This window comes from Barbus barbus (assembly GCF_936440315.1).
Source record: "Barbus barbus genome assembly, chromosome: 24".
Classification (NCBI taxonomy): domain Eukaryota; kingdom Metazoa; phylum Chordata; class Actinopteri; order Cypriniformes; family Cyprinidae; genus Barbus; species Barbus barbus.
This window is the reverse complement of record NC_136752.1, coordinates 23,522,758-23,550,301: the sequence shown is the minus strand read 5'-3', so window position 1 is coordinate 23,550,301 and position 27,544 is coordinate 23,522,758. Positions and strand designations below refer to the sequence as shown.

General features: G+C 37.2%; 1 protein-coding gene across 1 annotated transcript in view; it reads left to right on the top strand.

Annotated features, from left to right (window-relative positions):
- The window catches only part of LOC306843923 (hairy/enhancer-of-split related with YRPW motif protein 2), a 45,708-nt gene extending 18,498 nt beyond the window's left edge, over window positions 1-27,210 (top strand). Inside the window, exons 3-9 of the mRNA XM_079375654.1 lie at window positions 9,979-10,070; window positions 12,814-12,933; window positions 21,901-22,074; window positions 22,941-23,019; window positions 23,118-23,201; window positions 23,364-23,445; window positions 24,472-27,210. Coding sequence (XP_079231780.1) covers window positions 21,917-22,074; window positions 22,941-23,019; window positions 23,118-23,201; window positions 23,364-23,445; window positions 24,472-25,130 — 1,062 coding nt within the window. The 5' untranslated portion in view covers window positions 9,979-10,070; window positions 12,814-12,933; window positions 21,901-21,916 and the 3' untranslated portion in view covers window positions 25,131-27,210. The remainder of the gene's footprint in view (window positions 1-9,978; window positions 10,071-12,813; window positions 12,934-21,900; window positions 22,075-22,940; window positions 23,020-23,117; window positions 23,202-23,363; window positions 23,446-24,471) is intronic.
- The last annotated feature ends 334 nt before the right edge of the window (window positions 27,211-27,544 follow it).

Here is a 27,544-nt window from a genome sequence, read left to right as displayed (position 1 = left end):
AAATCCACCGACAGTTTTGTTTAGAACATTCTTGGATGTAAACGGTGCTTGATCTGTGCATATTTCTCTCCTGAGAACTTTTTCACTGAAGAAAGCAATATTAAGGACTCCTATTTTAGTCAGAAGCAACAATTTGAAGTTAAAATATCTTTTAACTTGGGTTTGTGGGTTTGTTTATTAGAAACAAACAGCTTTTCTATTCACAAGACATTAACCAATAGACTGGAGTGGTGTGAATTACTTGTGAATTATTATGATGTTTTTATCAGCTGTTTGGACTCTCATTCTGATGGCACCCATTCACTGCAAAGGATTCAGTGGTGAGCAAGTGATGTAATGCTAAATTTCTCTAAATCTTCTCATGAAAAAACAATCTCTACATCTTAGATGGTCTTAGAACTGTTCCTTTAAATTGGAATAAATGCAATATGAGACCCTTGCAAAAGCCTGGAAATATTGCATCAAGTTGAGCTCAGATTTTGAGCTCTTTTTAAGCATCTTGTGATCTGAATCTGTCAAGGCAACAAAAACCTCATCATAATTTTAAACAAAAGCATTTCCCCACTTGAGTTAACAGCTGCAGCCAACTCTTTGAAAAGTGCGCACCACTGCCTGTGACAGTAGACTGGTTTGACAGCACCGCGCATGGGTGAGGAGAGGGCTAGCTGCAGGTGGCACTGCGCGCTGCCAGAATCAATTTCACTGTCAGTGCGGAGCAGTGTGAGTACTGGAGGATGCCAAATTGGCAGAACCCGAGCTCTCTGCGAAGGAAGCTCTGGTGTGGGCAAGGTCCCAGTTCAAAGCAAAGGTGCCCTGAGGCCTCACACTAGCTTTCTCCAGCTCAGGTAGCTTGCATCCACAGGTTCTTACTCCCAACCATCTGCAGAGAGCTGTGTAACTTTCCAAGAGTTGATGTTTTGTCTCTGGTTGTGCACTTGGCACACAATTACAGGGAAGGCGCGTCATGAAAGCATGTCACGCTCACCACTCCTGAAGGCTTTTAAGGTGAAGTGTAGGCGGAAGAACCATAACTTGTGTTAAAGTTGCACACTCATTTCATGTGTGGTTTGGAAAAATAAACAATTTCAGACAGCTATATAAGAAGCTTGTTTTGCTTGAGCACAGTACTGAGAATCCGGGAAGCTGGAAAGTTGTTGAAAATGACAGATGTAAGGTACTGAACAGTCCGAGTATGTTTTTGCTTCTGTAGGATTGATGATTTGTTATTTTAGAATGTAATAAAACTAGCTGCTCTAAATACATAAATAAAAACACATTTTCATCTCATTTAAAATCACTTTGTTATAATATGTATGTCTTGCATGTATACTACAAATGTATCATTGTTAATAGAGAATGATTTTTTTCCAGGTGGTAAGGCAGAAACCTTAAAAATGTCTTGATTAAAAAAAAAAGAATTAAATAGCTTTTCTAAATTGTTGAAGTAGTGTGTTTTGTGCATTTTTACATGTCAGTGTTTTATTAAACATTGATGCATAAATTGAATAATTAGCACATGACTGTCTTTGTGTTCAAACAAAACGTCCAAAGCAACATCATCGCTGCAGTCTCGTTCGGGAACTCTGTGTGAAAACAATCCTAACGGATATCTGTTTTTAAACGAGCCTGTTGATGGAAGAGGAGGCGATGAGATCAACACGTAATTATAATCAGCATTAGCTCGCTCCTCTGCTGCCGGCCAGCCTAATTGTGTTGTGTTGGACGTGCCGCCTTGCGCCTTCGAACAAGCACCAACAATCATGTTACCACAGAAACACAGAGCCTGCAGATGCCATGGGGCTTCCTCAAAGTCCTCGTTCCCACTGTTAAATATTAAACAGGTGGTGGGAGCATATGCTCACCTGCTCCCCGGTCATGTGATCATTAGTTATGAGCAAACCACCAGAGTGACTGGGGGCTTTGTGGTTAGTACAGTTTACATTTAGTGAGCTTTGTGGTTAAAAATAATTTATTCACCATGAGTTAATGTGCAGGTGGTTTAAACATCCAGGTAATAGAATGTAAAAAAAATTTGTTAGACTTTTTCTTTATTATTTTGCACTTGCAGTTTTGTCCATTTCAGTAAATAAACAAAATGTCTTTTTTAATCAAACGTGGTTATCCAGCCTCTGAACTCTTACTGCTAGTATATACATATTGTTTTAGCGTTTCAAGACATGATACTAAAACAAAGTCCAGTAAAAATGTTGAGAATTAAAGTAGCTTTAATGGGAGAATAATGAAAAAATAAAAAATAACAACAAACAAATAAAAATGAATTTACTATACCTTAAACTGTGAAAATTGTATTCAGTTTACCAGAACAATAATTATACTATAAAGTAAACTGTATTGTTTTAGAAAGTAAAAAATGATATTAATAAAATGATTACATTAATTTAAAGTGAAATATGTAAAAGTATGTAGAATATAGTTAACTAAAACTGAAATTAAAATTAACTTCATATATAAAAAACATATAATTTGAAATAAAAAAACGGATTATTCAACAAATTAATAAAACAATAGTATCTCAGTTATATTAAATATTATTATTAATTATTATTATCATTACACACATACTTTAACATTTTCATAATTTAATGTTTCATATATTTTTTTCCCCCTCTTAAGTGCAATTTCTGGCAACTGCAACGCCTTGTTTTTAATCTAAATTTAGCAGGATTTTTTTGTGTGTTGTTTAGAGTGCTGTCTGACAAATCTTTTAGCTCCTGCAGTAAAACGGTTATTGTTAAATGACTAGTAATTCATCACTGACCCACCGCAAGCATTCTCTTTCATGGACACATAATTACATTCTCAGCCTCCACACGATTCTCACAGTCATTTGAGCGGCGATCTCCCAAAGCTTATTCCCGTGCGTCATTGAGACGCTCTAATTTCCACTGTCACACTCTCACTCACTAATTAAAGTATAATTTAAGATTGCTAATTTGAAAAGATTCTCCACTCAACACTAAACATTTAGCAAAAATATATTTGCACACAAAATGATTTATAGTATTGCACTTTTGTCTTCTCTATACGGCTTGTTTACGAAGCGCAGAAAATAAAAGACCGTTTTCAAAGCCTTAAAAGAAATAGAGATCAGTTAAACCTTCTCGCTAACTTGTTCGGGCTTTTCTCTAAGGCCCCAGTCATTCGCTTTGATTAGAGTGGCGGTGGTCCCGCTATATCTTTCGGCGATTCTTTGAAACTTTGAACACATACAAAGGCCATTTTATTTAGGATGCTACATGCATTTGCACCAACACAATCAAAGCAATTTAGAAGTCACAACAGCCACTGTCTATATTCTGATGGAGCTGAACCCTGTGCGATAGAGCCAGACCCCCCGCACAAATGGAAACTGTACCAAGAATTAAAGATGAGGATGAATCAGCTGATCCAACCTCAAGGTCTTTCCCACACCCCCTGCGTTCCTCACAGGAATGTGCCAGTGCTAAGACTCTGCATCCTGCACCCCACTGCTTGCATCTCTGGAACGTGTGGGGTTGCAAAGCCACAATGCATGCTCTGACACGCCGAGGTCACGCAAATAAAGGACCGAGTCGTGTAAGTAGCTGGTCGATTTTGCATAATTGTGCACTGCGCTGATGGGTTTGGCCCATTGTGCCCGAAAATGAACCACCCTCTCTCATTCTACAAGTGGGCCTGGGTTTTGTACATGCTTGAAAGACAGCGATATAGTCCATGAACTCAAATAATCGAGCTTTTCTTCATCAAACGTGGCCGAATTACACACCTCTGTCATGCGCTGTCAATAAGATTTAGGTTTATGTGGCCGATTTAAATATGGAAATGGAAAGCAGCTAGCCAAAAGCCCTATTGCGATGGTAATTTGTAATGAATCATTCTGATTTCATTATAATAACAAATCACTGGCTTGTGAAACCATTCCTGCGCTGGGATCGCTGTCTGTGTCGCTTTTCTGCCATACTGTATAACCAAGTCTGACAGATCATATTTAAAATTTTCAACTATGCAGACTACACAATTACCGCAAACCCCTTTTGCTTTGCCAGTTGATTCCCATAGCAATGTGTGATGATCTGTCTGCTGATTATAAAAACAAAATAAGAAAAAAATGATATTCTTCAAGTTTCCCAATGCATGTTCTTGATTCCATGCAGTACCACGAAATAATGGGGAACTCATGATGACTAGTCAAAATAAATACAATATTCCATTATTCCCAATTACCAAAGCCTAATTAGAGGTTCGTGGCACACTAACATCTTTGGAAACACTGGCTACAGCAATACCTATGGGACCTGAGAGCTTGTTTGTCTCTCACCAGTCTCTCGCTTTATAAATAGATCCAAACAATGGCTGAAAAAACCATTGTCTACTCAGTAGACCGCAAAAGTGTCACAAGCCAGAGCGTGAAAATGACAATGGAGAGTGCCAGAGGAAGAGAGGTCTGGCTCTGAAAAGCTTGTATTCAGCATAAAACAGACATTGTGTTGAAAGACATTGATACACTGATCTCTTTGGAAAGCTGACCACGATTAATGAGCAAAGTATGGTTCTTGTTAAAACACAGTTACGTCTTGGCCTTTTTTCCGTCAGTAAAACCTGTCTGACCATGACATTTTTGTGACTGATAAAGGTTGTGATTTAAAATGAAGTGAAATATAAATCAGGCCTTTCCACAAATATGTTCAGAATACATATAATTTTATTTTATATGTAATATAATTTTATAGATATTTATATAATTTCTTATACAATATACAGTATTATATAGTCTATTATTAAATGCATTGTATATATTTTATAAAATTATTAATTTATTTATAATTTTTATAAAATGTATTTTAGATTATTTTTAGTGCTGTTAAATGATTCATCGTGATTAATCACATCCAAAATAAACGTTTTTGTTTACATAATATATGTGTGTGCTGTGTATATTTATTGTGTATATATAAATGCACACACATACAGTATATATTTTGAAAATATTTTCATGTATATATTTATATTAATATAATTTAGATTATATATAAATCTATTTAATACATAAATATAAATTTTTTATTAAATATATACAGGCATGTGTGTGTGTATAGATAATAAAGTTGATCATTTACCCAGTAACAAATCAGGATGCAAAAATTGTAAATAAAAGTAAAAAAGCTCATAAAATATTAACTTTTAACTCACAAAGTTGATAAATATTTTCTAAAAATTTCAAGGACTTGCAAAGAGCATTTAAAAAGTAATGATAATTCAAGAGTTTCAGGTTCTATTTGTGCAAAGTGCCACTAAAATAAACTTGAAAAGTACTCAAAACTGACTGAGTTAACTGAATTGTTCCTAATTGCTTTTTAGTGCCCCAATGGTCTATTAAAAAGGCCAGTGGTCTAACTGACCATTGATGACCAATGAGGGATGAAGTCAAACAACCGGCAACCCTCCATCTGGAAGAGAGCACTTAACATGCAGCATGCAGAACTGCAGGCCGACTCATAGTGTATGGTTATTTCCATATGATCATGCAGTGCTTTGAGCAGCACTAGACCAGTCACTTGTTTTCTGTCAGACGGACTGTGTGTTTCAAATGCTAAGCATTGATTTAAGGCCACACACACTCTGCCCTCTGTTGATGCTTCATGAGTCAACAGGGCCCATGAGAAAGAGTGCCTCACAGACTTTATTTAGACCCTTGAAGAATGTCCGCCTCCCTCCCAGTCATTGCCACAAGTCTTTCTCCACATCCAGTATTCCCAAGGTGAATGTAATGTTTTATGGAGTGTTGGAGAGGACAAGAGGGATGCTTTCCAACACCAGCGCCTTACAGGAAAGGCCTGAAAATATGAAATTAAATGACATTACCCCATCTCATACAAATGTAAAAGTTAATATTATGTATCAGATTTTTTTTTTTACATTTACAAGCAGGGCCAGATTGGAATCTGCTGGCGTTTTCTGTGGTGATTTTGGAAAATCTGCGGAATGGATTGAAACACAGTTAAAGAGGTTAAACAGAGCTGAAAATACTACATTCATATTAAAACTAAAATAAATCATAAAATTAACCAAATGCTTAAAGTCAATGTGAATTGGTAGCCTATATGCAACCCCCCTTTTTAGCAAAGCATGCTCAAGGAAAATAAATGAAGGGCAGGACTTTATTTTATGGATTGAACACTGATTAGATAAACGTGTGTTTGCCTGATGAAGGTCTTTGAATGAAACGTTGCCACTTTTACATTTTTTTGAATAAAGGGAGATTAACAGTATGCAGATCTTTTTTCTATTATTTGATGATAACCTTTGATCTTGCACCTGGCCAAGATGTTTTTGGATGTGCATACTTTGACCCTTCTTTTATGTTGAAAACTGATTAGATAAAAAAGCAAGAATAGCACACTTGGCCTGTATAGAGGAGTATAGTATAGAAGCCTGTTTACGTCCTGGGATCACTTTTTTCTCGCAATTCAGAGTTTATATCTTGCAGTTCAGACCATTTTGTTACTCAGAATTGTGAGATATAAACTGACTGAGTTCCTGCGGGGCTCTTGGCGCTTGGCGGCAGATGACTTGCTCAGTCTTGATGGAGCTGCAAATAACACAAACAAACAATGGGTAACACAATTACCTTTTTAATTTAATTAATTTTTTATTTAATAATTTTTTTTTATCAAAGCTTCCATGCCTAGGTGACATTAGCAGAAAAAACTTTGCTTCAGAGAGAGAGCAAGTAAAAGTTTAGGCTATAGCCTATCTGAGTTTATTGTTTAGGCTATATTTTACAGTTCAGCCTTTTTTCTCAGCAAGATATATTGCGAGTGTACATCTTGCAATTCTGATTTTTTTCTTTGAATTATGAGTTTACATCTTGCACTTCTGTTTTTCTCTCTATGTGTAGGCTATTTGCGACTCTATCTCAAAATTAAGACGTGTCTTCAAAGAACTGCCAGTTCATATCGCGATTCTATGTTTATATCTCAAAATTCTGAGACTGTTGCCATTTAAAATTTTCTTAATTCCGAGAAAAAAAAAGGTCTAGGCTAATTTGTAAGATTAAAAAGTCGCAATTAGCTTTAGCTATCTAGTTTTTAAACCAAAACTTCCTTACCAAAATGACACTAGAGAAAAAATAAAAACATAGCCTCAGATGAAGAGAAAGTAGGTCATTATAGCCTAATTTATTTTGATTGGATCTTTTTTTTCCTATATTTGATTACTATACAAATCATTGCAAGAAACAAGGCTGAATATACGTTAACATTATTTAGGTTATAAAGGAGCCACGATGACTCATCAGTGACATCACTCATCAATTAGCTGAGGGTCGACGTCTACACACGTGCTTCCCGCGGGGCAGTCGGCGGCAGCTGACTTTCTCACAGGCTTCATGTCATTACGGAGCTATGCGTAACACAAACAGTTCCTCGCTCCCAGAGTGTTTATCTCGTGGCACAGAGCGCGGTGTGCCCACACATCAAAGTCTGAGGGAACAGACGCTGCTCAGCGGCAGCAGCTGCGCTCGGATCCTGTCCACACCCTTCCTGTTTGCCGCGGTCTACCTTGGGGCTGTTATTTTCCCAACAGAGCGACGATAAACCCCCTTTGCCTCACTCCCTCCACCGGCTTCAACGCCACCACCGACCGCTGTAGCCTCGGTCACCGAAGCAGCTACAGTCCGCGGTCTTGCACCTCTCCGAGCGTGTCCTTGTTTCCATAGTTTGCATACTGCTTTCAAACTTTTAAAACTGCAGGGTATTGCTATACAGAAATTACTTTTGCAGAAATAATGTGATAAAATGATTATGAATAGAAAGAAAAGTGTGTGTAATAATTAATAATATTGTAATATGAAAACAATTATAAAGTTCCTTTTTACTTTTAAAACAAAAATTATGAGTTTACATCTTGCACTTCTGTTTTTCCCTCTATGTGTAGGCTATTTGCGACTATATCTCAAAATTAAGACGTGTCTTCAAAGAACTGCCAGTTCATATCATATGATATATATATATATATATTATATATATATATATATAAACGGGGGTCTTGTTAGCTTTTGGTTAAACTAAAAGATAACAAGACCCCCAAATTAATAGGCTATAATAAGTTTATATATATATATATATATATATATACACACACACACACACACACACACACACACACACAGGCCTACATACATGCATGCATAATGATTATTGTCTTATTGTAACATGAAAATGTTTTTTTTCAAACACTAAAACTGGGAGTTAACAAGTCCCCCATGAATCAATCTATCTATCTATCTATCTATCTATCTATCTATCTATCTATCTATCTATCTATCTATCTATCTATCTATCTATCTATCTTTAACCATACTAATAATGCTGAGATTATGGCTTTGCTTCCCAGAAAATGCATGAACTGAAAATGTATATAAGCATATTGTGAATGCAAGTAAATGTAAGTTATTTTGGATGAAAGTGAAAAAAAAAGTATCTGTATGGGCTGTATAAGGGAAAAAGCTGTTTAGTGAAGATTGCTGTTAGAAGATCTGTGCTCATTATCTGTCACCATCTCAAACCCACAGTTCTCCGGGTCAAGACCCTCATAACGCTGTGTCCTCAGTCAGGCTGGGTCGTGGAGATTTCTCTGGGAGAGAGAGGCCAATTGAGTCTCCAGCTGCCATCACACAAAAACATCTTCACAGGCGTGCATCAAACAGGGCTGTTGCGGCACCCCATAGACTTTCAACTTCAGAGCCACATCTAAACTTTTCTTTTGACCCCCTCTGTCTCCAAGACCACCACACAGGGTCAGAGAGCACTGTACGCTGTCCAAGGGACTTTTCATGCCAGTTCCTCAGCGGTGTGTTGCAAACGGTATTTCGATGTTCCATTAAAGGTGCAGTAAATACAGTAAAAGTAATTTTTTGATGATTAATAAAAGCCTAAACATAAATTAATAGTCCTTTTGAGAAATTATTAAAATGATTCATTCAAACATTAAAATGTTTTCTGTCTGTAAATCAATAATTGTCACAAATCCTGGCCATGAACTTCCATTCGCTCACCACCAGAGGTCACTCACTCACCACAGGGACTCTTGCACTACACTAACTGTTGCACGCCACCTCAGACTACAATTCCCATCATCCATTGCACTGACGACACACACAGCTGAATGCACTGATCACACACAAACCACTACATAAACCATGGACTTCCTCTTCCTCTCTGCCGAGTATTGTTTAGCATATATCTTAGCGATAGCTACTCTACGGAGCCCACTCAGTTGTTAGTCTTTCCTTGTTAGTTTTCTCGTGTTTTGATTTCTGCCCGTGTTTCCTGGATTAACCTTTTGCCTTGCCGTTCGGACTTTGTTTGCCCCTCGTTTGGATCATTGCTCGTGTACCTGGATTATCTCTCTGCCTTGCCCCGTTGGATATTGTTCGCCAATCGTCGACCCACGCTTGCCCTAGGATCACTCTTGTGTCTTGCCTGTGCCACATCTGTTTGCCGTTGTTGGACCCTGCCTGTGTATTGACTGTTTATAAATAAAAGTTTGCACTTGGATCCGCACGTCTCACGTCTCGTTCACCCCGTTAGAATAATTATTAGTGTGATACATTGTTTTTAGCGATTGTGATTCCTGTGTAAGTACACTACATTAGACTGCTTTCATGCTAAACGCTTATGCAGGATAAAACAACCGACCAACAACAACACACAATTTAAGATTGAATCCAAGAAAATCCATTTTATTGATATGTACTATGAGAAAAACAGATATGTTTATATATAAATGTTCAAAAATGTACTGAATGCATATTTAATTAGTAAAGGCCCCATGGTCATAATAAAAACACAGTAAACGGGAATACAGTATTTTAGATGTATTTTGCTTTTTGCATATAGTTGCTGTTATTATTTCATTCACTGCTTTAAGTATGTGTCAATTTCACATTCTCATGCAGTTTATCTTCTATCTTGGCAGACGAGATGGCAAAACAATCAGGATATTGTATTTCTTGGGCACCAGTGAGATCGACTAATGGAACAGGAAGACATTTATTATAGATAACTTTGGTATGTAACAGATTTTTGTTTGGCTTAAAGTTTCAGCATCTTTTTAATCATGAAATATTATGTATGATATATTTAAAATATTTGTTTATTCCGTATTATAGGTGAAATGCATTTCTAGTGTTCTGTAATGTAGCATTTTATTTTTATATTGCACATTTATCATAAATTCGAATTTAAATATGGTAAATCAGATGTTCCACACCAACTCTCTCATGTCTTGTTTTATAGTCTTTAATTCACACATGAAAGACCTGACCAGCACCTGTCATGCAAAACACCACAAGCTTTAATTATCAGTGTAATTTCCTTAAAGATTACCAGAACCGTCAGTTACGTGTTTTACAACCTTGATATCCAGCTAGTTGAGCTTCTGAGGGTTTTTAGGAGTTTTAGAGAGAACTGAATGAATGTTGAGTATAACAGGACGTATCAGCTTGTCTGTCAGGATGTGAGTTTTCAGAGGTCTGGAAGCATCTACTATAATCCAAAGTAAACACTCAGGCCCTCAGGCTGAAGGAAGGAGAGAACCTTACTATATAAGCAGCTCAGACAGTGAGAGCGTGTCAAGGGTTTGCTTCCCCTTCTTGTCTTGGTCATTTATCTTATCATATTCACAAAGAAGTATAAGGGTTGCGGGGATTCCCTAAACTACCTTCAAACATTTCAAGGAATAGTTCACACAGACATGAAAATTGTGATTTTACTGTGTATTAGATAAAGAAAGTCAAATAATAATTACTGAAATTAGTGTATGGCTTCATGAGACTTAAAATGGATTGTATGATTGACTACTTTAATGGTGTTTTTTATGGAAAACATCTATACAGAGATTTTTGTGACTTAAAATTATTTTTTGTCATTACTCCAGTCTTCAGTGTCACATGATCCTCCAGAAATCATTCTAATATGCTAATTTGATGCTCAATATAGTTAAATACAGTTCGTTCTGCTGCTGATATTTGTGTAGCAAGTTCAAAAGAACAGCATTTGAAATACATTTATTTATTTAACATCCGTTGAATAAAACTATTATTTTCTTACTCAAAACTTCTGAACAGCAGTATATACAGTACAGTAATACCAGTAATGTAAATGAAGCTGATATGTTAAATTTTTACTAGCCATTGATCATTCCTCAGCAAGGTATTTTCCAGGTGCCTGTCAGCGCCGACTAGTTACTGTTACTGACCCTCTCTGAAATCCAGCTCTCTGATCTCTGACCGAACATCAACCTCTGCTGCAGTAAATCCAGAGTGGCCTGAGTAGCTTGACCTGTAATGTAGCCTGACCACTATATTACAGGAAGAAAGAGAGTGTGGCTACAAACAATGAAAGCCACAGCTGTTCTGTACAGTAACACACCACACTTCCATCCAAGACAGCTTTGGCTTGATGAATGAGACTGAAGCGTCTGAATCCTTTTAAATTTTCATTCTATGTGTTCACAATACAGTTCATTTTGCTGGACCTGTTTTTACAAATGTGAAATTAGTACCTAGTGATTTGGGAGTATGTTGTGCTGAAATGATCATGTTGCCTAGTCCGGCAATGATCTGTGATTTTCAGTTTAAACTTAACAGTTATAATGTTCTCAATTTAGTCCCTAATAATTGTCTCTCCATCTTCCTTTTTATGAGTTATATACTTGTAACACTTGACCTCATCTGCAGCATGTACTGCGTTTACATAAATATTCACTTCTATTCACCAGCAACTGAAGTGCATGTAAAAAATAGATTAGCAATAATAAAGTACTCATACAGAAGTGTGTATTCACTAAACAGTATACAGTGCACATATAAGCAAGCAATCAACTTTCACAACCCACACAGTATTTACATCACAACCCAGTGGCGTGTGGCAGACTACTGAAGTGAAATGTCAAGTTCCTTGATTTAAGGATAGTTTAGTTCTCTAAATTCATGCATTCTAGTTTAGGGTCAGTTGTATTTTTCATGTTTTTGAAATAATTTATGCTCACCATGGCAGCATTTATTTGATCAAAAATACAGTAAAAACTAATATTGTGAAGTATTATTTCAATTTAAAATATTTATTTTAATATATTTCAGAATGTTTATTCTTGTGATTGCAAAGCTGACTTTTCAGCAGCCATTACTCCAGTGTCATATGATCCCTCAGAAATCAATGCTGATTTGGCAATACCAGTGTTGAAAACAGCTGCTTTATTTTTTGCGGAAACCATGATTTTTTTAGGATTATGTATGGCTGACCACTTTGTCAGCCTTCATTTTATATATAACCTTTTTTCAATTTTCAGACTATGTATTTACAAAATATAGTGCACATAGAAGCAAACAAAAAACCCACACAATATTTACACCAGAACCAGCTTAGGCCCTTAAATAAAATGCTTTCTTGCAGTCAGTAGATATGTAACAGCATTGCATGTTAGTATGCCAGTAAAAACATTTTGCACATGGATATTGTAAATAATTGAAATACAGAAATATTTGCTGTTCCTCAAAGCAGTCATACGGCTCACTACTTTTGGACAAATCTTTTGTGTGTTCTATAAATGTAAAAAAAAAACAAAAAAAAGTTTAGGGTGGGTAAATAATGACAGAAATGTTTATTTTCAGGTAAACTTGTCCTTACTTAATAATTCAAGTTATATTTCTGTACAAATAACCAATTTTATTGAACTTTCCTAGACTGTCTGTTCTACCCATGAGCTTTTTTCAGCTTTAATAGACAGTGACAAGTCCTTGTGTGTTTTCAGCCAGTGGGAAAGACAGCAGCAGAGTATCTGGGAGCTGTCATGGACACCTCTCCCTCTGCGTCTCTCCTGGTGTGAATGTAGCAAGATTCCTGCAGCTGATCGCGGCTCTTCTGATGACAGGTATTTTCCAGGCTCGGACCTTCAGTCCAGGTTTTCCCCTGAAGGGTGTATGAAGAATTAGCAGACGTGTTGCTGATCTGGGGTCTGCGTATGGTCAGCTGGTGGCCCTCACTCAGCCTGATAAGACGGGCTGAGCCTGCTGTTGTCACATTCTCCTCCAGATTCAACAGTGCTGTCTCGGGTGATAGCAATAAGACCAGAGGGCCTGGGGGTCAAGCATGTGCGCTAGCGCTTTTCAACTGCTCGCACTGATAAGTCAAAGTGTCTTGACTTCCAAACAACGACGGAGTGCCAGACAATCTGACCTAAAATAAACCACACACATATTTAGGCTTGTTCAAAATTAGTCTGAAATTCTTGAATCTTTTGCTTGAAACTTTTTCCCACCATAGACGAGGATTCAATCTTCATCTTAAACCCCAAAAAACCAGCCACCTTAAAAAATCTGTGACTATATGATTTATCTTCATGTTGGCTGTGGAAAGATATCTGAGGGTTATTTCATTCAGAATCCTGCCTTGCTAATCATAAAAACAATTCATATTTTCACATGCAATGCCACTTTTGATTTTGCTTGTTTTTTAATTTTTTTTTAAAGTAAATCAAGCACAAATTAGCTGTAAGTTTTTGCTCTTATAGAAATCTTTCTTTTAGCCATAGAAGCTCATATTCAAATAAGAGATTAATTCCTCCTACTAACTCTAGATTCGCCCGATACCAAAAAAATCTTGCTAATTTTTATTGCATTCAAAGTGTCAAATTGTCGCTACATGATTATACAAACATCATATATAGATCTGTTTGAAAGTTTGGTGTCAGTAAGGTTTTGGTTTAAAGGTACAAGAATACTTTTATTCTGCAAGGATGCATTAAATTGATTAAAAATATCAGTAGTAACACATATAATCTTAAGATTTCCATTTCACATAAAAATATTAAAAAATGTTTCCACAAAAATATTAAGAAAACATTCAAACTGTTTTCAACATGTTTCTTGAGCAGCAAATCAGTATATTAGAATGATTTCTGAAGGATCATGTGACACTGAAGACTGGAGTGATGACAATTACAGAAATAAATAACGTTTTAAAATGTATTAAAATAGAAACCAGTTATTTTAAACTGTAATATTTCATAGTACTATTGTTTTGAATTTTTGATCAAATAAATGCAGCTTTAGTGAGCATAAGACACATTTTTTGCTGACCCCAAACTTTGAATGGCACTGTATAATTAATATGAAATCTCAACCTCAGCCTTTTATTCACAAACGCAGTTGTATATTCTGCTTAGTTTAACTATGTCTCTGAATTACTTTTGGATGGATATTTATTCATATCACAGAGTCACACATTTATGCTGCATTTCATCTGTTTTCTGTACAGAGTATATTTTCTGCTCCGGTCTATCAGCTTTTTCAGATAAACCCACCCTAAACATCACATCAAAACAAAACAAACTGTGACTGGTCACTTTTATGTCTATCAAGTCGTCTAAATGGATCATTAGTATAGACTTAATTCAGATAGTCAAGTCTGGTTACCTGAGACAATGATTCCTTGATTGAGACATGCTCAAAGTGCATTAAATTTCTCTTAACCATGATTAACTTCTTTGCCACTTATATAAGTCCATCATTCTTTAGCACAATCATGGGGAGTGGAAGGATGCTTGCTGATAAAGAACCAGAGGGTGCAGCCCAAAACAACAATAAGCAGCATTGTTTATCACCAGGCAGTGACACACCATATCAATGTTGTGGCTCTGTGGGGTCTTACCCTGGTAGAGATTAGCAGAAAACACTTCCCTGAATCTCTCTCTAACCTTGTGCTTCCTCGGGGCCAGTGATACCCAAGCCACGCATAAGGAGAAAACCCCGTCTTAAAACTTAGGGGAAGGTTGGTTAATGGCTATAGCTATTGCCTGGAGGACAGACTTGAGTTCACAGTGTTATTAATTTTTAGGTGTTTTCCACAGCACAGTATAAACTCTGTAAACAAGCTCATGTTTTGAAAAACAAAATTAGCCTACACAGATAAATGTTAACAGTGGTAACATGTCTTTCAAGAGGATTATATATCAAATCTGATTTTATATATATATATATACACACATACATATATGTGTATATATACATATACATATATCTGACAAGCCAGTAACGATTAGCACAGGTGTCCCAAGAGGACGCCCTTCCTTTCTTCTGTTTGTTTTTGGTGTTGAAGAGTAGATTATCTTGTTGGCCTTCACTGACTGGTGCCACGTGTGAAAACGTATCTCTTTCTCGGACTGTGGTTATATCCTGCTGTCTAGAGTAGTGATTTCACAGTGGTCAGGTCACTTAATGTGTATCTGATGACTTCCTCTTTCTTGTCTGTTAATTACTTTAACACATTTGCCTTTGGAGTCTGCTCAGACTGGGGGCGTCCAGGGCAGCTGCTTCCCTGCAAGCAGAGTGAGCCAGAAGCCACTGATATGGGAGCAGAGCCAGACTGCTTATGCAATTGGATTAAAGAGTTAAGAATTTCAGTGTCAATCAGCAACATCAATGCACTCGTTAAGTGTCTTTTTCTCTTAAATTACTTTAATGATAGGAATATGTTTTTTAGCTAATTTCTGCAATGAAAGAAAGGGTAATGTGTTTTAGTAAATATTAATATTTAATCTGTTGTGTAATGCTCAGAATTTAAATTAGAATTCCATTTAAATTCAAATGCAGAAATTTGGAATTTAATTTTAATTGAGGTAGCAAAGAAGATAAGGAAGTTTAATAAGGAAGAATTTGAATGCAAGTAGAATTAAAATTAACTGAAATTCATAGATAGATAGATAGATAGATAGATAGATAGATAGATAGACTTGCACTTCCCATCGCTTCACTTTTATTTCCAAATGGGGTGGGGTGTGAACAATTCAATTCAAATCCCAAATCATGACTTTCAAAGGGAGCCAATTTTCCAAATCCAGATTTGAATGAATGACGCTTTTGTCAAAAGTGCATATTTACAAAGAAACATTTATTTATCCATAATGGATGCGTTTGCTGATCTGAACTAAACTGAAAATGGTTGTATTTCTGTAGGTTGGATTCAAACAAAACTCAGCACACAGCACTGACTTTTAGTAGGATCTACAATTACTTCTGTGGCATGCTTAAGCATTTGGACCAACTGCTTTGAAGGTACAGAAACTAAAAACATGCCAAATGTTCATTTGTTTTAGTATTTCGCTTTAGAACTTTATCTGAAGAGCTGACAATGCATCAAAATCAATGGGTTCCGACAGTGGAAACAAAGCTATTGTGTAAATAACGTAGGTGCCACAGTGAATAAAAGGTATGCTTAACAATTGGCTAATGATGTTTGAACAATGAGAGCTGAAGGGAGAAGGGGAAACCCATGGCTTCCTCAAACTTATGTATCCTGACAGGAAGCTCAGGTCATAAGACAAAAAAGTGTCTGTGTGTGTTCTCGCCCCATATATGCCATTTTTGTATTTCAAACCCTCACCACACACTACAGAAGAGTTTAAAACGTCTTAAAGATTGATAAACATGTTTACATGAGTGTACGCTCCCTTGATAGCCATGCAAAATGGCCACATTGATATTGTTCTGAAGCTGACAATTCTGACAGGCGCTGTGTCTTGTGCCAAACGCCACTTGCAGTGCAGATTAGTGTATTTGTGAGCGTAGCATGCGGGTTGATGGGTGCCGAAGCCAAATGCCGGACACATTTCGATGGAAAGCCGTGACAGAAATACTGCCCAGAACTTGAGAATGGCAGGAAAGGCCCTATTATTCTGACCCATTCTCTTCAACGTTGGCCCATACGACGCCTGGAGCCTGTCTGCCATGAACTCGCTTCCCAGGATTTCCGACTCACGGCCGGCGCTCCGACTAAAAGCCAAATATTTCACTCCAGAGATGCACAAGGCTTCCTGATATAGGATGCACTTGCTTGTCTCTCTGTGACCTTAAACACTAATAAAGCGCCTATAATATGACTTTGGAGTCAAAAGTCCACAATGCTAGGATATCGTCGGTTTGTGGCTGTTCGCTCTTCCACTGACAGGAAAAATAAACAAATGCCCGTTTGTCTCGGACAGATTGGATAACAATGAGAAAGAAGTAGATTATTTACTCAGGAGTTAATTGTTTCAGGTTGGCGCTGAAATGAAACCTCCTTGTGCTCAAATCCAGAACGTCATCAAAGGAAATTTATCAGGTTAGATATAATCAGCAAGAAAATGAAAGTTATCAGATAACTAGTCTATTTTGGATTAGCAAACACTTTTCATTCATTCCGACTTCATTCACTAATCACAAGAACATCCCTTGAGTAACTGAAATAACATGAAAATGATGATGGTGAAGATTATGATCTCAGTAAATTCCTAGATTATTGTGTCTTTTGTTGCAGATGTTGTGTTAGAACTGCTTAAAAACTAGTTTAAAACAGCATAAGGTGGTCAGGTTGGTCTATTTTGCATGTTTTAGTTGCATGTCAGATGTTCAGACCAGATTTAAAGACCAGAAAACAACTTCAAATTGGTTTAACACTATAGCTTAACAGTGAATCCTGGTTCTCGGGTGACTTTTCTAAAGACTAATAAATGCCTGTGTTTTCCTAACCATTTTACTTGCCACTGAACTTGAATTTAACAGGACAAATGTTTGTTTGCTCTGAATCTAAAATAGGTCAGTGTACTCTCAAGGAGGAGTTCGGGCTGAGGAAGCTGGTGCCCAGGCAACAGTGTCTGTTGCCATGAAGCAGTTAACTTGGTTTTAAAAAGGCAGTTTGCGAGCGACTAAGGGCAGCCTTGTGTTCAGAGAAGGGCTTGAGATTGTGGCTGTTGCTGTTGTTTTCATTGTGTGCTTGAGACTCGGGGAGGGTAAGAACAATAATGCATGTAATGCTGATTTTGGAATGGGTCCACCCAGCTTTTCCCAGGCTGGCCAGCCTTGGGAACCACTGATAGCATGGCACATCAGGGCTGGGCCCCTCTCGCCGGGCCCAGGGGCAGGGCCGCCCGCCTTCTCCAAGCAAGCATGTTTGGGATGAAAGGAATCCTTCCTCCTGTCTGGGAATAGAGGAAACACACAAACATCCACAAACGCTTGCACTAAGTTGTGTCCCAGGGTTGGACCCACTTTGGCCGCATGCTATGAGAAATCTCAAAGGTGACACTGACGAGCTTGTAGCTCCATGCTGCCCGACGGCAGACTTGGCGGAGGCCATATTCCGCTTTTTGTTTTGTAGTTCTGCCCCAGACTTGTTTTCTATCAGCCAAGGATGAAACGCAAAAAAAAACAAAAAACAATAGGATTGAAAGCTGCTTTTCACAATAATATACATTACTGATCGATAGTTTGGATTATTTTTTATATTTAATAATATTTCATATTTTGAAAGAAATCTGTTATGCTCAAGAAGGATGCCTTTATTAGATCAAAAATACAGTACAGTTGTGCAATATTTTAATTTAAAACTACTTTTTTATTTTAATATATTTTAAAATTAAATTTATTCCTGTGATGGCAAAGCTGAATATTCAGCAGCCATTTCTCCAGTCTTCAGCGTTACATGATCCTTCAGAAATCATTTGCTTAAAGTTATTATGGATTGGAATATTTCACAATATTACTTTTTTTGTATTTTGAGCAAATAAATGCAGCCTCGGTGTGCAAAAAAGGCTTCTTTCAAAAACAATTAAAAAAAATCTTAATTATTCCATTATTCTATGTTTGTGTTTATTTTATTTTAGTTGTTTTTTATTTTGTCATTTTTACTTTTTTTGTATTTGTTTTAAGGGTGACTCTGTAGCATATCCAGGGTCTACAGAGGAACAAACATTTTTTGTAGATTTTGAATAACCAGCGTTTATTTAGAATTTGCATTGTATTTTTCATATGCACCAAATAATATATATATATATATATACACATACATTAGGGATTTGTGTTTGTCTGCTCTCCTGTAAATATTTTCACTATACTGTCTTTATCCTAAAAAGAACTTTGAAAATTCTTGAGTGTGCATATCCATCAACAGGGGAAAACGAGGGAAAGTCCGGGTCTATGAAGCTGGACAGACTGCTTTAATTAGCCCTTATATACTTTAGGTCACACCTGGGAGAGCTGCAGCCTGCCCTGGGCTATGAGAGGCTGTTGACAGCTTGATTGGAGCTATCTGTGGTGAGGACTGGATCTGGTACAGGGTGTTAAAGGCAATGGGGGATTCAGAAACCCATCAGCAGTACAGAAGTTTGAGTTTTTATATTAGTCACTATATTAGGTGATCATAACATTTTTGGATGGTTAAATCACACAAATTATTATTATCTTTTTTTTTTTTGTATTAGATTGCAAAATATCAAAGCAGTACATTTGCTTTCAACCAACTGGTCTCAAGTCCATTTTAAGGGATCAGTCAGTTCCTCTCAAATTCATACAGGTGTAGTTCATCACAACTAAGTTGATCAGGTTTGAAAAACAGAAAATGTCCAAATATCTTTTGCTTTTGCTCTGAACTGTATATCTTTTTTATCATTTAAAACCTCAAGAAGTTCTACTAACTTTCTTTAAACGCCACTTGGCTTGATATTTTACTGTGAAATGCAGCATTAAAACTTTTTACTTTTTTTGGGTAAAAGAATGAATTATATATAATTATATTTTATAATATATTATATTATAATTATATAGGTTCTGGTATGGGCTGGCCATTCTGCTGGTATGACATAAAATCTATTTTATTGTGGAATCCAAAGATATTTATACATATAATTAAGTATAATTCTTATAGTTTGACCATCAAATAAATTCAGTAGTCAAAACTAGCTTTTTTCAGCTGCGTTTGCCTTAAAGCAAAGCCTTTTCTTTCTTTTAAAGATTTTGAAAAAGTAATTCACGCTTTTATTTTATCTAGGCTGGACTGCTGCAACTCACTTTATTTTGGGATTAGGCAAACAGCTATATCCCGCTTGCAGCTTGTTATTACATATTACTCCTATTTTACACTCATTACATTGGTTGCCTGTTTGTTTTAGAGTGGATTTAAAAATTTTGCTCCTTGTTTATAAATCTCGAAATGGTTTGGCCCCTACCTATCTCTGTGAGTTACTGACTGAATATCAACCCATTAGATCCCTTCGGTCTTCTAACCAGGATCTATTGTCTACACCTAGGTCAAGGCTTAAGTGCAGGGGAGATCGTGCTTTTTGTATTGCTGCCCCAGGCTTTGGAACGCCTTGCCACTCTCCATTAGACAAGCTGCTTCTGTTAATATTTTTAAGTCCAGGCTAAAGACATTTTTATTTTCTAAAGCGCATGGCATAGTTGTATGATGTTATAACTTTATTGTTTGTTTGTTGTGTGTTTTTCTGTTTTTAATGACTTACTGGAAAGCACATTGGTCGACAGAAGTTGAAATTAATCGTGCTATGTATTATAGAAATGTATAACTTAATGTATTTATTTTTTGTTCTCAAAAGAATCTTGGTTATGCATGAAAGCATCTTTTTATTGTTAAATGCAAATACATTTATTTATTTTTGAATATATGATAATTCTTTGAGTAAATTAATTATAATGTTGCAGAAATGGTATATGTGAAAGGTCATAAGCTGCCCTTATCCACAATGCCAGCTTGATATTTCTAAGGTTTTATATCATGTTAGTTAAATTGGGAATACAACAAACAAACGTTGTGAAAAATAGGATTACGAGCTGTAGCAGCATTGGTGGGGGTGACGCTCAGCTCACGGTAACCTCCCAGTGGCAGCGGCCCTGCCGGCCCTCCCTGTGTTCCTGGCCGTCTCTCACATGGTGATTGGGTTTCAGAGCAGGGCTCAGAGCTGTGGGAACGAGTCATCACACTGGCGGCCTGCCTGGGAGACTGTGCTACGCTCCACTAGGGGAAGGCACATAACAAGGGGGAGTTTTGTGAGCCCAAACAATGTGCAGTCTTCACTGTTTAACCCAGGAAATTCACTACAGCTGGAGCCTCCAAATAGATGAGAAGGCCATGTGTGAAAGTGTGTCTGTGCAGATATTCCCTAACAACTTTGAATAGGCCTACATTTATAATCTTGATATAATCAGTGTTTACTGAAACATTTTAAATGACTTTCAGTATGTCCACTAAATCATATGATGCACTCATTTTCCCATAAATAATAAAGTAATGAAAACCTATACTTTACCATTAAGTCTTATTAAATATAGGTTCGTTTTAGGGGAATTCTTTTTGGCTTCACTGCATATGGTAAGGTTATCCTTATACTATGATTTACCATAGTATTTTTGTTGTTGTTAACAAGCATTTTCATAGACACAAGATAAAAAATAAGTTTTTTTTCAAACATAAGTACACATACGCTTTAAAAACGTTTTAAAACAACGCTTCGAAAACCTAAAAGTAAAAATCGTTTAACAATGAGCATAACTACACGATGGCGAACAGAAATCACGTGAGGTAAAACCAACTGATCTCGACCATCGTCTGTATTAGACGGTAAATCGCTTTTCGCGTTAATATAATTGTAAACAAAGCAAAATCAAAGTTAGTTAGCTATATGAAGGGTTAGCCAATGAAATACCGATTTGGCACGCGTGAGATGAACTTCAAAAAACTGCCGACAGAAATGTCTTCCTTACAATCATCAAATAATTCGGACACTGAATAAACCTGACTACATGTTGGCAAGCCACTCTGCATCCTCATCTTAGCCTTGCCAGAAACCCTTTACCTGGATTTCCTGCCTATCTGCACACTGTCCAAGCTCTGTCAGGCTCTGAAACACCGTCGCCTTTCTTGTGCAAAGTGTTTCTCACGCTTCTGGGGCCCTCGGGTGCAGAACGCGAGTGCTGAAGCTGGGCAGAGTCAATTATCAGGGGAATGAAGTTTGAGACCTCCATTCGGTGACTCGGGGCGTGTTTTCTTTTTTCGGTGGGTGTTCCCAAAGCAGGACGTGGGCGTGAATGAGACTGAGGCTCCAGAGGTTCGTGGGAAAGACGCTCAGAGGGTTTGGTGACTGTACCTGTGCGCACTGCATCATGAAGCGGCCTTGTGAGGACAGCACGTCCGACAGCGACATGGACGAAACTATTGATGTGGGCAGCGAGAATAACTACTCTGGGTAAGCGTGCATGGGAACCACAGCTCGTTTGTTGTTCTGTTACTGAGGATTCACTTTTAGATGTTATCTTTAGATAGAATGCTCTCTTTTGGACATTATATATTTTAAATATATAAAATGCACATGGTTATTACATTTATTATAACTAAAAATGTTTTACAGACATATACAATATAATTATAAACATAGCCTATAATATAATTAATAATGTAGTTTACATTTTTTGATGGTTAGTCTTAGGCTGTGTGATGCTCAACAGGCCGATAGTCTGAAATGTTCATGAATCGTGTATCAGAGACATTTAAACGTAATATTTTTCATATATAATGACTGTTCATAAACTAATGTATTTAACCTAAATAAAGTTAGCAATTTATATACTATCATGTGACCTAAAAAATGTGGTTAATCTGGTAGGATTTAATTCAAGTAATAGGCTATTATTATTTAATATGACTGGCTACATTAGATTGTACCAACAATCATTTTTATGTTTATTAGAAATTTTATTTGCAATTTGTAATTGCACGTTACCATTTTTTTACACTAATGGTTACATGTTACTAAACATTATTGTGGAATGTTACAGACATTTCTAACTATTTGAGTGTAGGCTACAGCTGTTATTGATATTTTAAGCATTATATTAAGGAATTTTGTTTTGTTAATAGCTTAACGTTGAAAGTTATAAAGCGTTTTAGGTACCCTAAAGTATATTATATGTGGTGAAATCTAAATGAATTGGTTTTGTTAGTCAAAAATCAAAAATATAATTTAATATGACTGATTTTTTTTTTTTAAGTAATTTTTTGGTAACACTTTATGCAGTGCATTGATAAGTTTTCATCCCCCTTCTCCTCCCAAAGTCAAAGCAACGGTTCATTTATAAGATGTGGCTCACCTACCACAACATCTCAAGTCATGGCCAGAAAGAAGCGGAGAGGGGTAATTCCATCCTTTTTTTTATATTTGTTAAAATATTTTCACTAATTTATTTAAACCACTAATACACTAAAATCTATTAATTATTCCATATATTGCAGATCATTGAGAAAAGACGAAGGGACCGAATAAATAATAGTTTATCAGAGTTGCGTCGTCTGGTGCCAACAGCATTTGAGAAACAGGTGAGTTCATATTTCTGCTTCAGTCCTTGCATGCTTTATATATGTGCATTATGAACGTATTAGTTCTTATAATAATTATAATAAATTAAAAGTAAGTGGAAGAGGATGTTGTCAAAGCTATCATGTTAAAAACCCCTCACATATCCTATTGCTTCTCCCAAGGGATCTGCCAAGTTAGAGAAGGCGGAAATATTGCAGATGACAGTGGATCACTTGAAGATGCTCCAGGCCACGGGAGGAAAAGGTAGTCTGCTTGTTATTGGCTCCCGTTTTGCACACCACCTAATGCTGTAGTGAAATTTGAGTACGGAGTTCCCTTTTGACCAGATTAAAGTGGAAATCAATGTTAATGGTAGGATTGAACTCGTGGGAAAGTGCTGGCAGGACAAAAGAAGCACTTGACCCTGGGATTGTGTTTGCTTTCATAAATCCATGGGAGGGGAGTGGGGCCACATTCACAGGCTGCACTGTTGGGGGTTTGTTAGGACTTTCCAATGAGTGTTAAAACCGAAGCATTGGGGAGACAAAACAAACATACAAACAGGTCAGGTCACAATCCCGGTCCGCTTAGCTTTAGCCTCTCGAGCACAGTGGGGTTGCATTTGACTCGTCATGATTAAAGCTTCAAATCAAGTCACCTTTATTTAATTAGCGCTTGAATTGTTTCACAGCAGCTTCATGGTAATAAGTAGGAAAATAACAGAATCAGTGATGTAAACTTGATCAAATATATGATCAATTCAACATCTGCTGAAAAGCAGCTCTACAGAAACAATAATGTCATTAATCAGCTCATCAGTTCAGTGTTAATTAAATTCAGTTCAATTATGAAATGAGTTCAATTCAGCTATAAAGCAGCTCTACACAAGACAACAGTGTCTTTATTTAGCTCTAGTCAGTGTTGATTCAGTTTAATTCAATAATAGTGTAAAATTGATTGATTATAAAATGAGTTCAATTCCGCTGTAATCAGCTTTATAGAAGACAGTAGTGTCATTATTGAACTCTACTGTTGATTCTAGTTTAATAAAAAGTCACAGTTAAAGTAAATTCAGCTATAAGATAGTAGTGTCATCATTTAGCTCAATTCAGTTCAAGTTTTGTTCTCATCCATTGGTGTCAGTGCATTCAAATCGATAATGCAGTATTGCTGAATATCAAGTGTCTTTTAAACCCAAATTACATCAGGTGATAGAAATGGCGGAGAAAAATAACTTGGGAGAGAAGCGTGGCATTCACATTTTAAATGTTCTCTCTCTCGCTCTCTCAGGATACTTTGATGCTCATTCTCTGGCCATGGACTTCATGAGCATCGGCTTTCGGGAGTGTCTTACTGAAGTGGCGAGGTACTTGAGCTCCGTTGAAGGTCTGGACTCCAGTGACCCCCTCCGTGTCCGCTTGGTTTCTCACCTCAGCAGCTGCGCCTCGCAGAGGGAAGCGGCCGCCATGACCACATCAATGGCCCATCACCAGCAGGCCCTCCACCCACATCACTGGGCCGCTGCTTTGCATCCCATCCCAGCGGCGTTCCTCCAACAAAGTGGACTTCCATCCTCAGAGAGTTCCTCTAGCAGGCTGTCTGAGGTTCCTCAGAGGGGTGCAGCCCTGCTGACCTCCTCCTTCACCCACAGTGACTCCGTGCTCAGAGCGCCCTCTACTGGCAGCGTCGCTCCTTGCGTACCTCCCCTGTCCACTTCGCTGCTTTCGATATCGGCGACCGTTCACGCGGCAGCCGCTGCTGCAGCAGCACAAACCTTCCCTCTAACGTTTCCCGGAGGATTCCCACTTTTCAGTCCCAGTGTAACGGCATCTTCGGTGGCTTCTTCCTCCGTGAGCCCTTCCGTTTCCACATCCACTACATCCCAACAGAGCAGCGGAAGCAGCAGTAAACCATACCGACCGTGGGGGACTGAAGTGGGTGCGTTTTAAGTGTTGGATTTGCTCTTGTTGCATCCGGACGTCTTCCACACTTTGTACATAAAGGAAAGAAAACAGCTATTGTGCCTGCTTTGGTCAGCACTTTGGGTTTTTTCTTTACACTCAACATCAAACATAAGCCAACTTTCTGGGAGGGAAAGAAAGACTGACTTTACACTTCAAGCTTCGTGGAAACCCATAACAGTGAAGAGCGATTCTCATTTTTGAAGAAAAAATCAGTTACTGTTTTAACTTCATGTAAAGGGCTGTACTGTGTGACAGTGGCTGCAAAAACACTGCTAAAATGCTGCATTTGAGATGTATGCTTTGGTATTTCTAAATAGAAAAGGCATATGTGATTTTCACAAACATACAGTAGCTTTAGAGTGAAACAGAACAGCTTCTTCAAATACAAACCAAAGGTTTTGCAGATAATCACTAAAGTGAGGTGTGAATCAGTTTTGTAATCTATGATTTAACAATCCAGTTTGTATATGTGTAAGATTGTAACTAGAGTTTATATTGAAATTAGACAGATGAGTTATGATGCACTTCAATCACTGCTGTTTTTTGGGGGGGAGACAGGATCTTCTCCGCTTTACACAATGGGGCTACTGAATTAAAAAAAAAAAATAACATTCACTAATACTCATATGTGAGATTTTCTACTACTGTAACTTTGTTACCTTTTTAATAACCCTACCACGATCTGTAAGATGTAACCTTTTTCTATGCAAAAAAGAAAAAAAAAAAACAGATGTCTCTGAAAAAACTGCGTGTTTTTTCATTCTGACACATATGCCATAAAACCATCATTCCATTTGCTTTCACCACAACAGATCGTGAATGTTATGAGAGAAAGTAATTGTTTTCCCATAGCATAATTTGAGTTCTTGAAATTGTATGGTGGAAAAAAATATTTGTGTTCTTTTATGTGTTTTTCTAATAATGCAAAAGAAGCCAATGAAGTGAAACAAACAACTGCCATTATAAGAGCCACTTCAACAGTTATAAATCTGTCGACAAACTTTAAAGTAAGCTACAAACACATTTATTGAATAAAACACACACAACCAACATTCAGCATCGTTACATAATCACCAGCAATTTTAAATGTTCACTTTTATTTGTAAAAATGTTCAATGCCAAACTTGACGCTGCAGTGATTTCAGTTATCACTGTCAAAGATAACTTTAAAGTAAGCCATTTTAAATATATTCACCTTTGTTTATAAAATCTGTCAATGCCAAATTTGTTGATGCTGCAACCATTTCCAAATAACATTTAAGCAGTTCTCAGTTGATGTTTACTGTTATTCAAAGACAAGGTCCTCCTTGGTCCCTCAGGGACAGCTCAAGTCAAAACTTATGTAGCTATTCTGGCGGGCGTGAACAAACCGCCGGTCGGACTGCAGTAGTGTGCGCCACATGAAAGCACAACAACACCAGTCACTCCTCCCCAAAATGGGTCTTTATGCCGGCCTAATCCACTCCCTTTATGCCAGGGTCTGTTAGACAGATTTACATTAGTAAATCACTGTCACACCATTAAATTCCTTAAGAGAAAAAGTATCAGCATTTCCAAGTGAATGGGGATTAAGGCAAACAGCGCCTGCTACCCACCGGCAATCATGGGAAAAGTGCGGGGCCATAAATCCGCCGGTTATCTGCTTTAGAGCGGCTGGTTCTCACGCCAGGCCCCTGCCTTTGAAGTGGCCGTCATATATCAAGGGCGCACATGATCTCCCCAAAACATCACACAGGCAAAGAGTCAGCGGTGTGAACGTGGTCAGTAAGCCTGTCAGCTTCATTAGTTTCCACACGTGAAAATGGTTTAGCTACTACAGAATGTGTTTCATGCTACAGACCACAGGATAAAAGCAGCATAGATATGATCATAGCTCACATAGATCATATTCTAGGCTCTAGGGCACAGGATCAATCATTTTGACTTTTTAACCTGAACTGTTTGGTATTATCTGTAACATTTAATATAATGAAGAGGATGTATTGAGCATATGAATGTGAATTTTAAGAGATTATATTTGCTTATGTATTGTTTCTAATTGCAAAACATAAAGATTATGATTATGAACTGTCCTCCCACACTTTTAAAATGTTATAACAGCAAATCCAGATGATAACAGCAAAGCCATCTCAGCATTATTAGTATGGCTATAGATGATAGATAGATAGATAGATAGATAGATAGATAGATAGATAGATAGATAGATAGATAGATAGATAGATAGATAGATAGATAGATAGATAGATAGATAGATAGATAGATAGATAGATAGATAGTTGCACGGGTCTATATTTGTAGCAATAGTCGGCAATATATTGTATGGGTCAAAATTATCCATTTTTCTTTTATGCCAAAAATCATTTGGATATTAAATATAGATCATGTTCCATGAAGATATT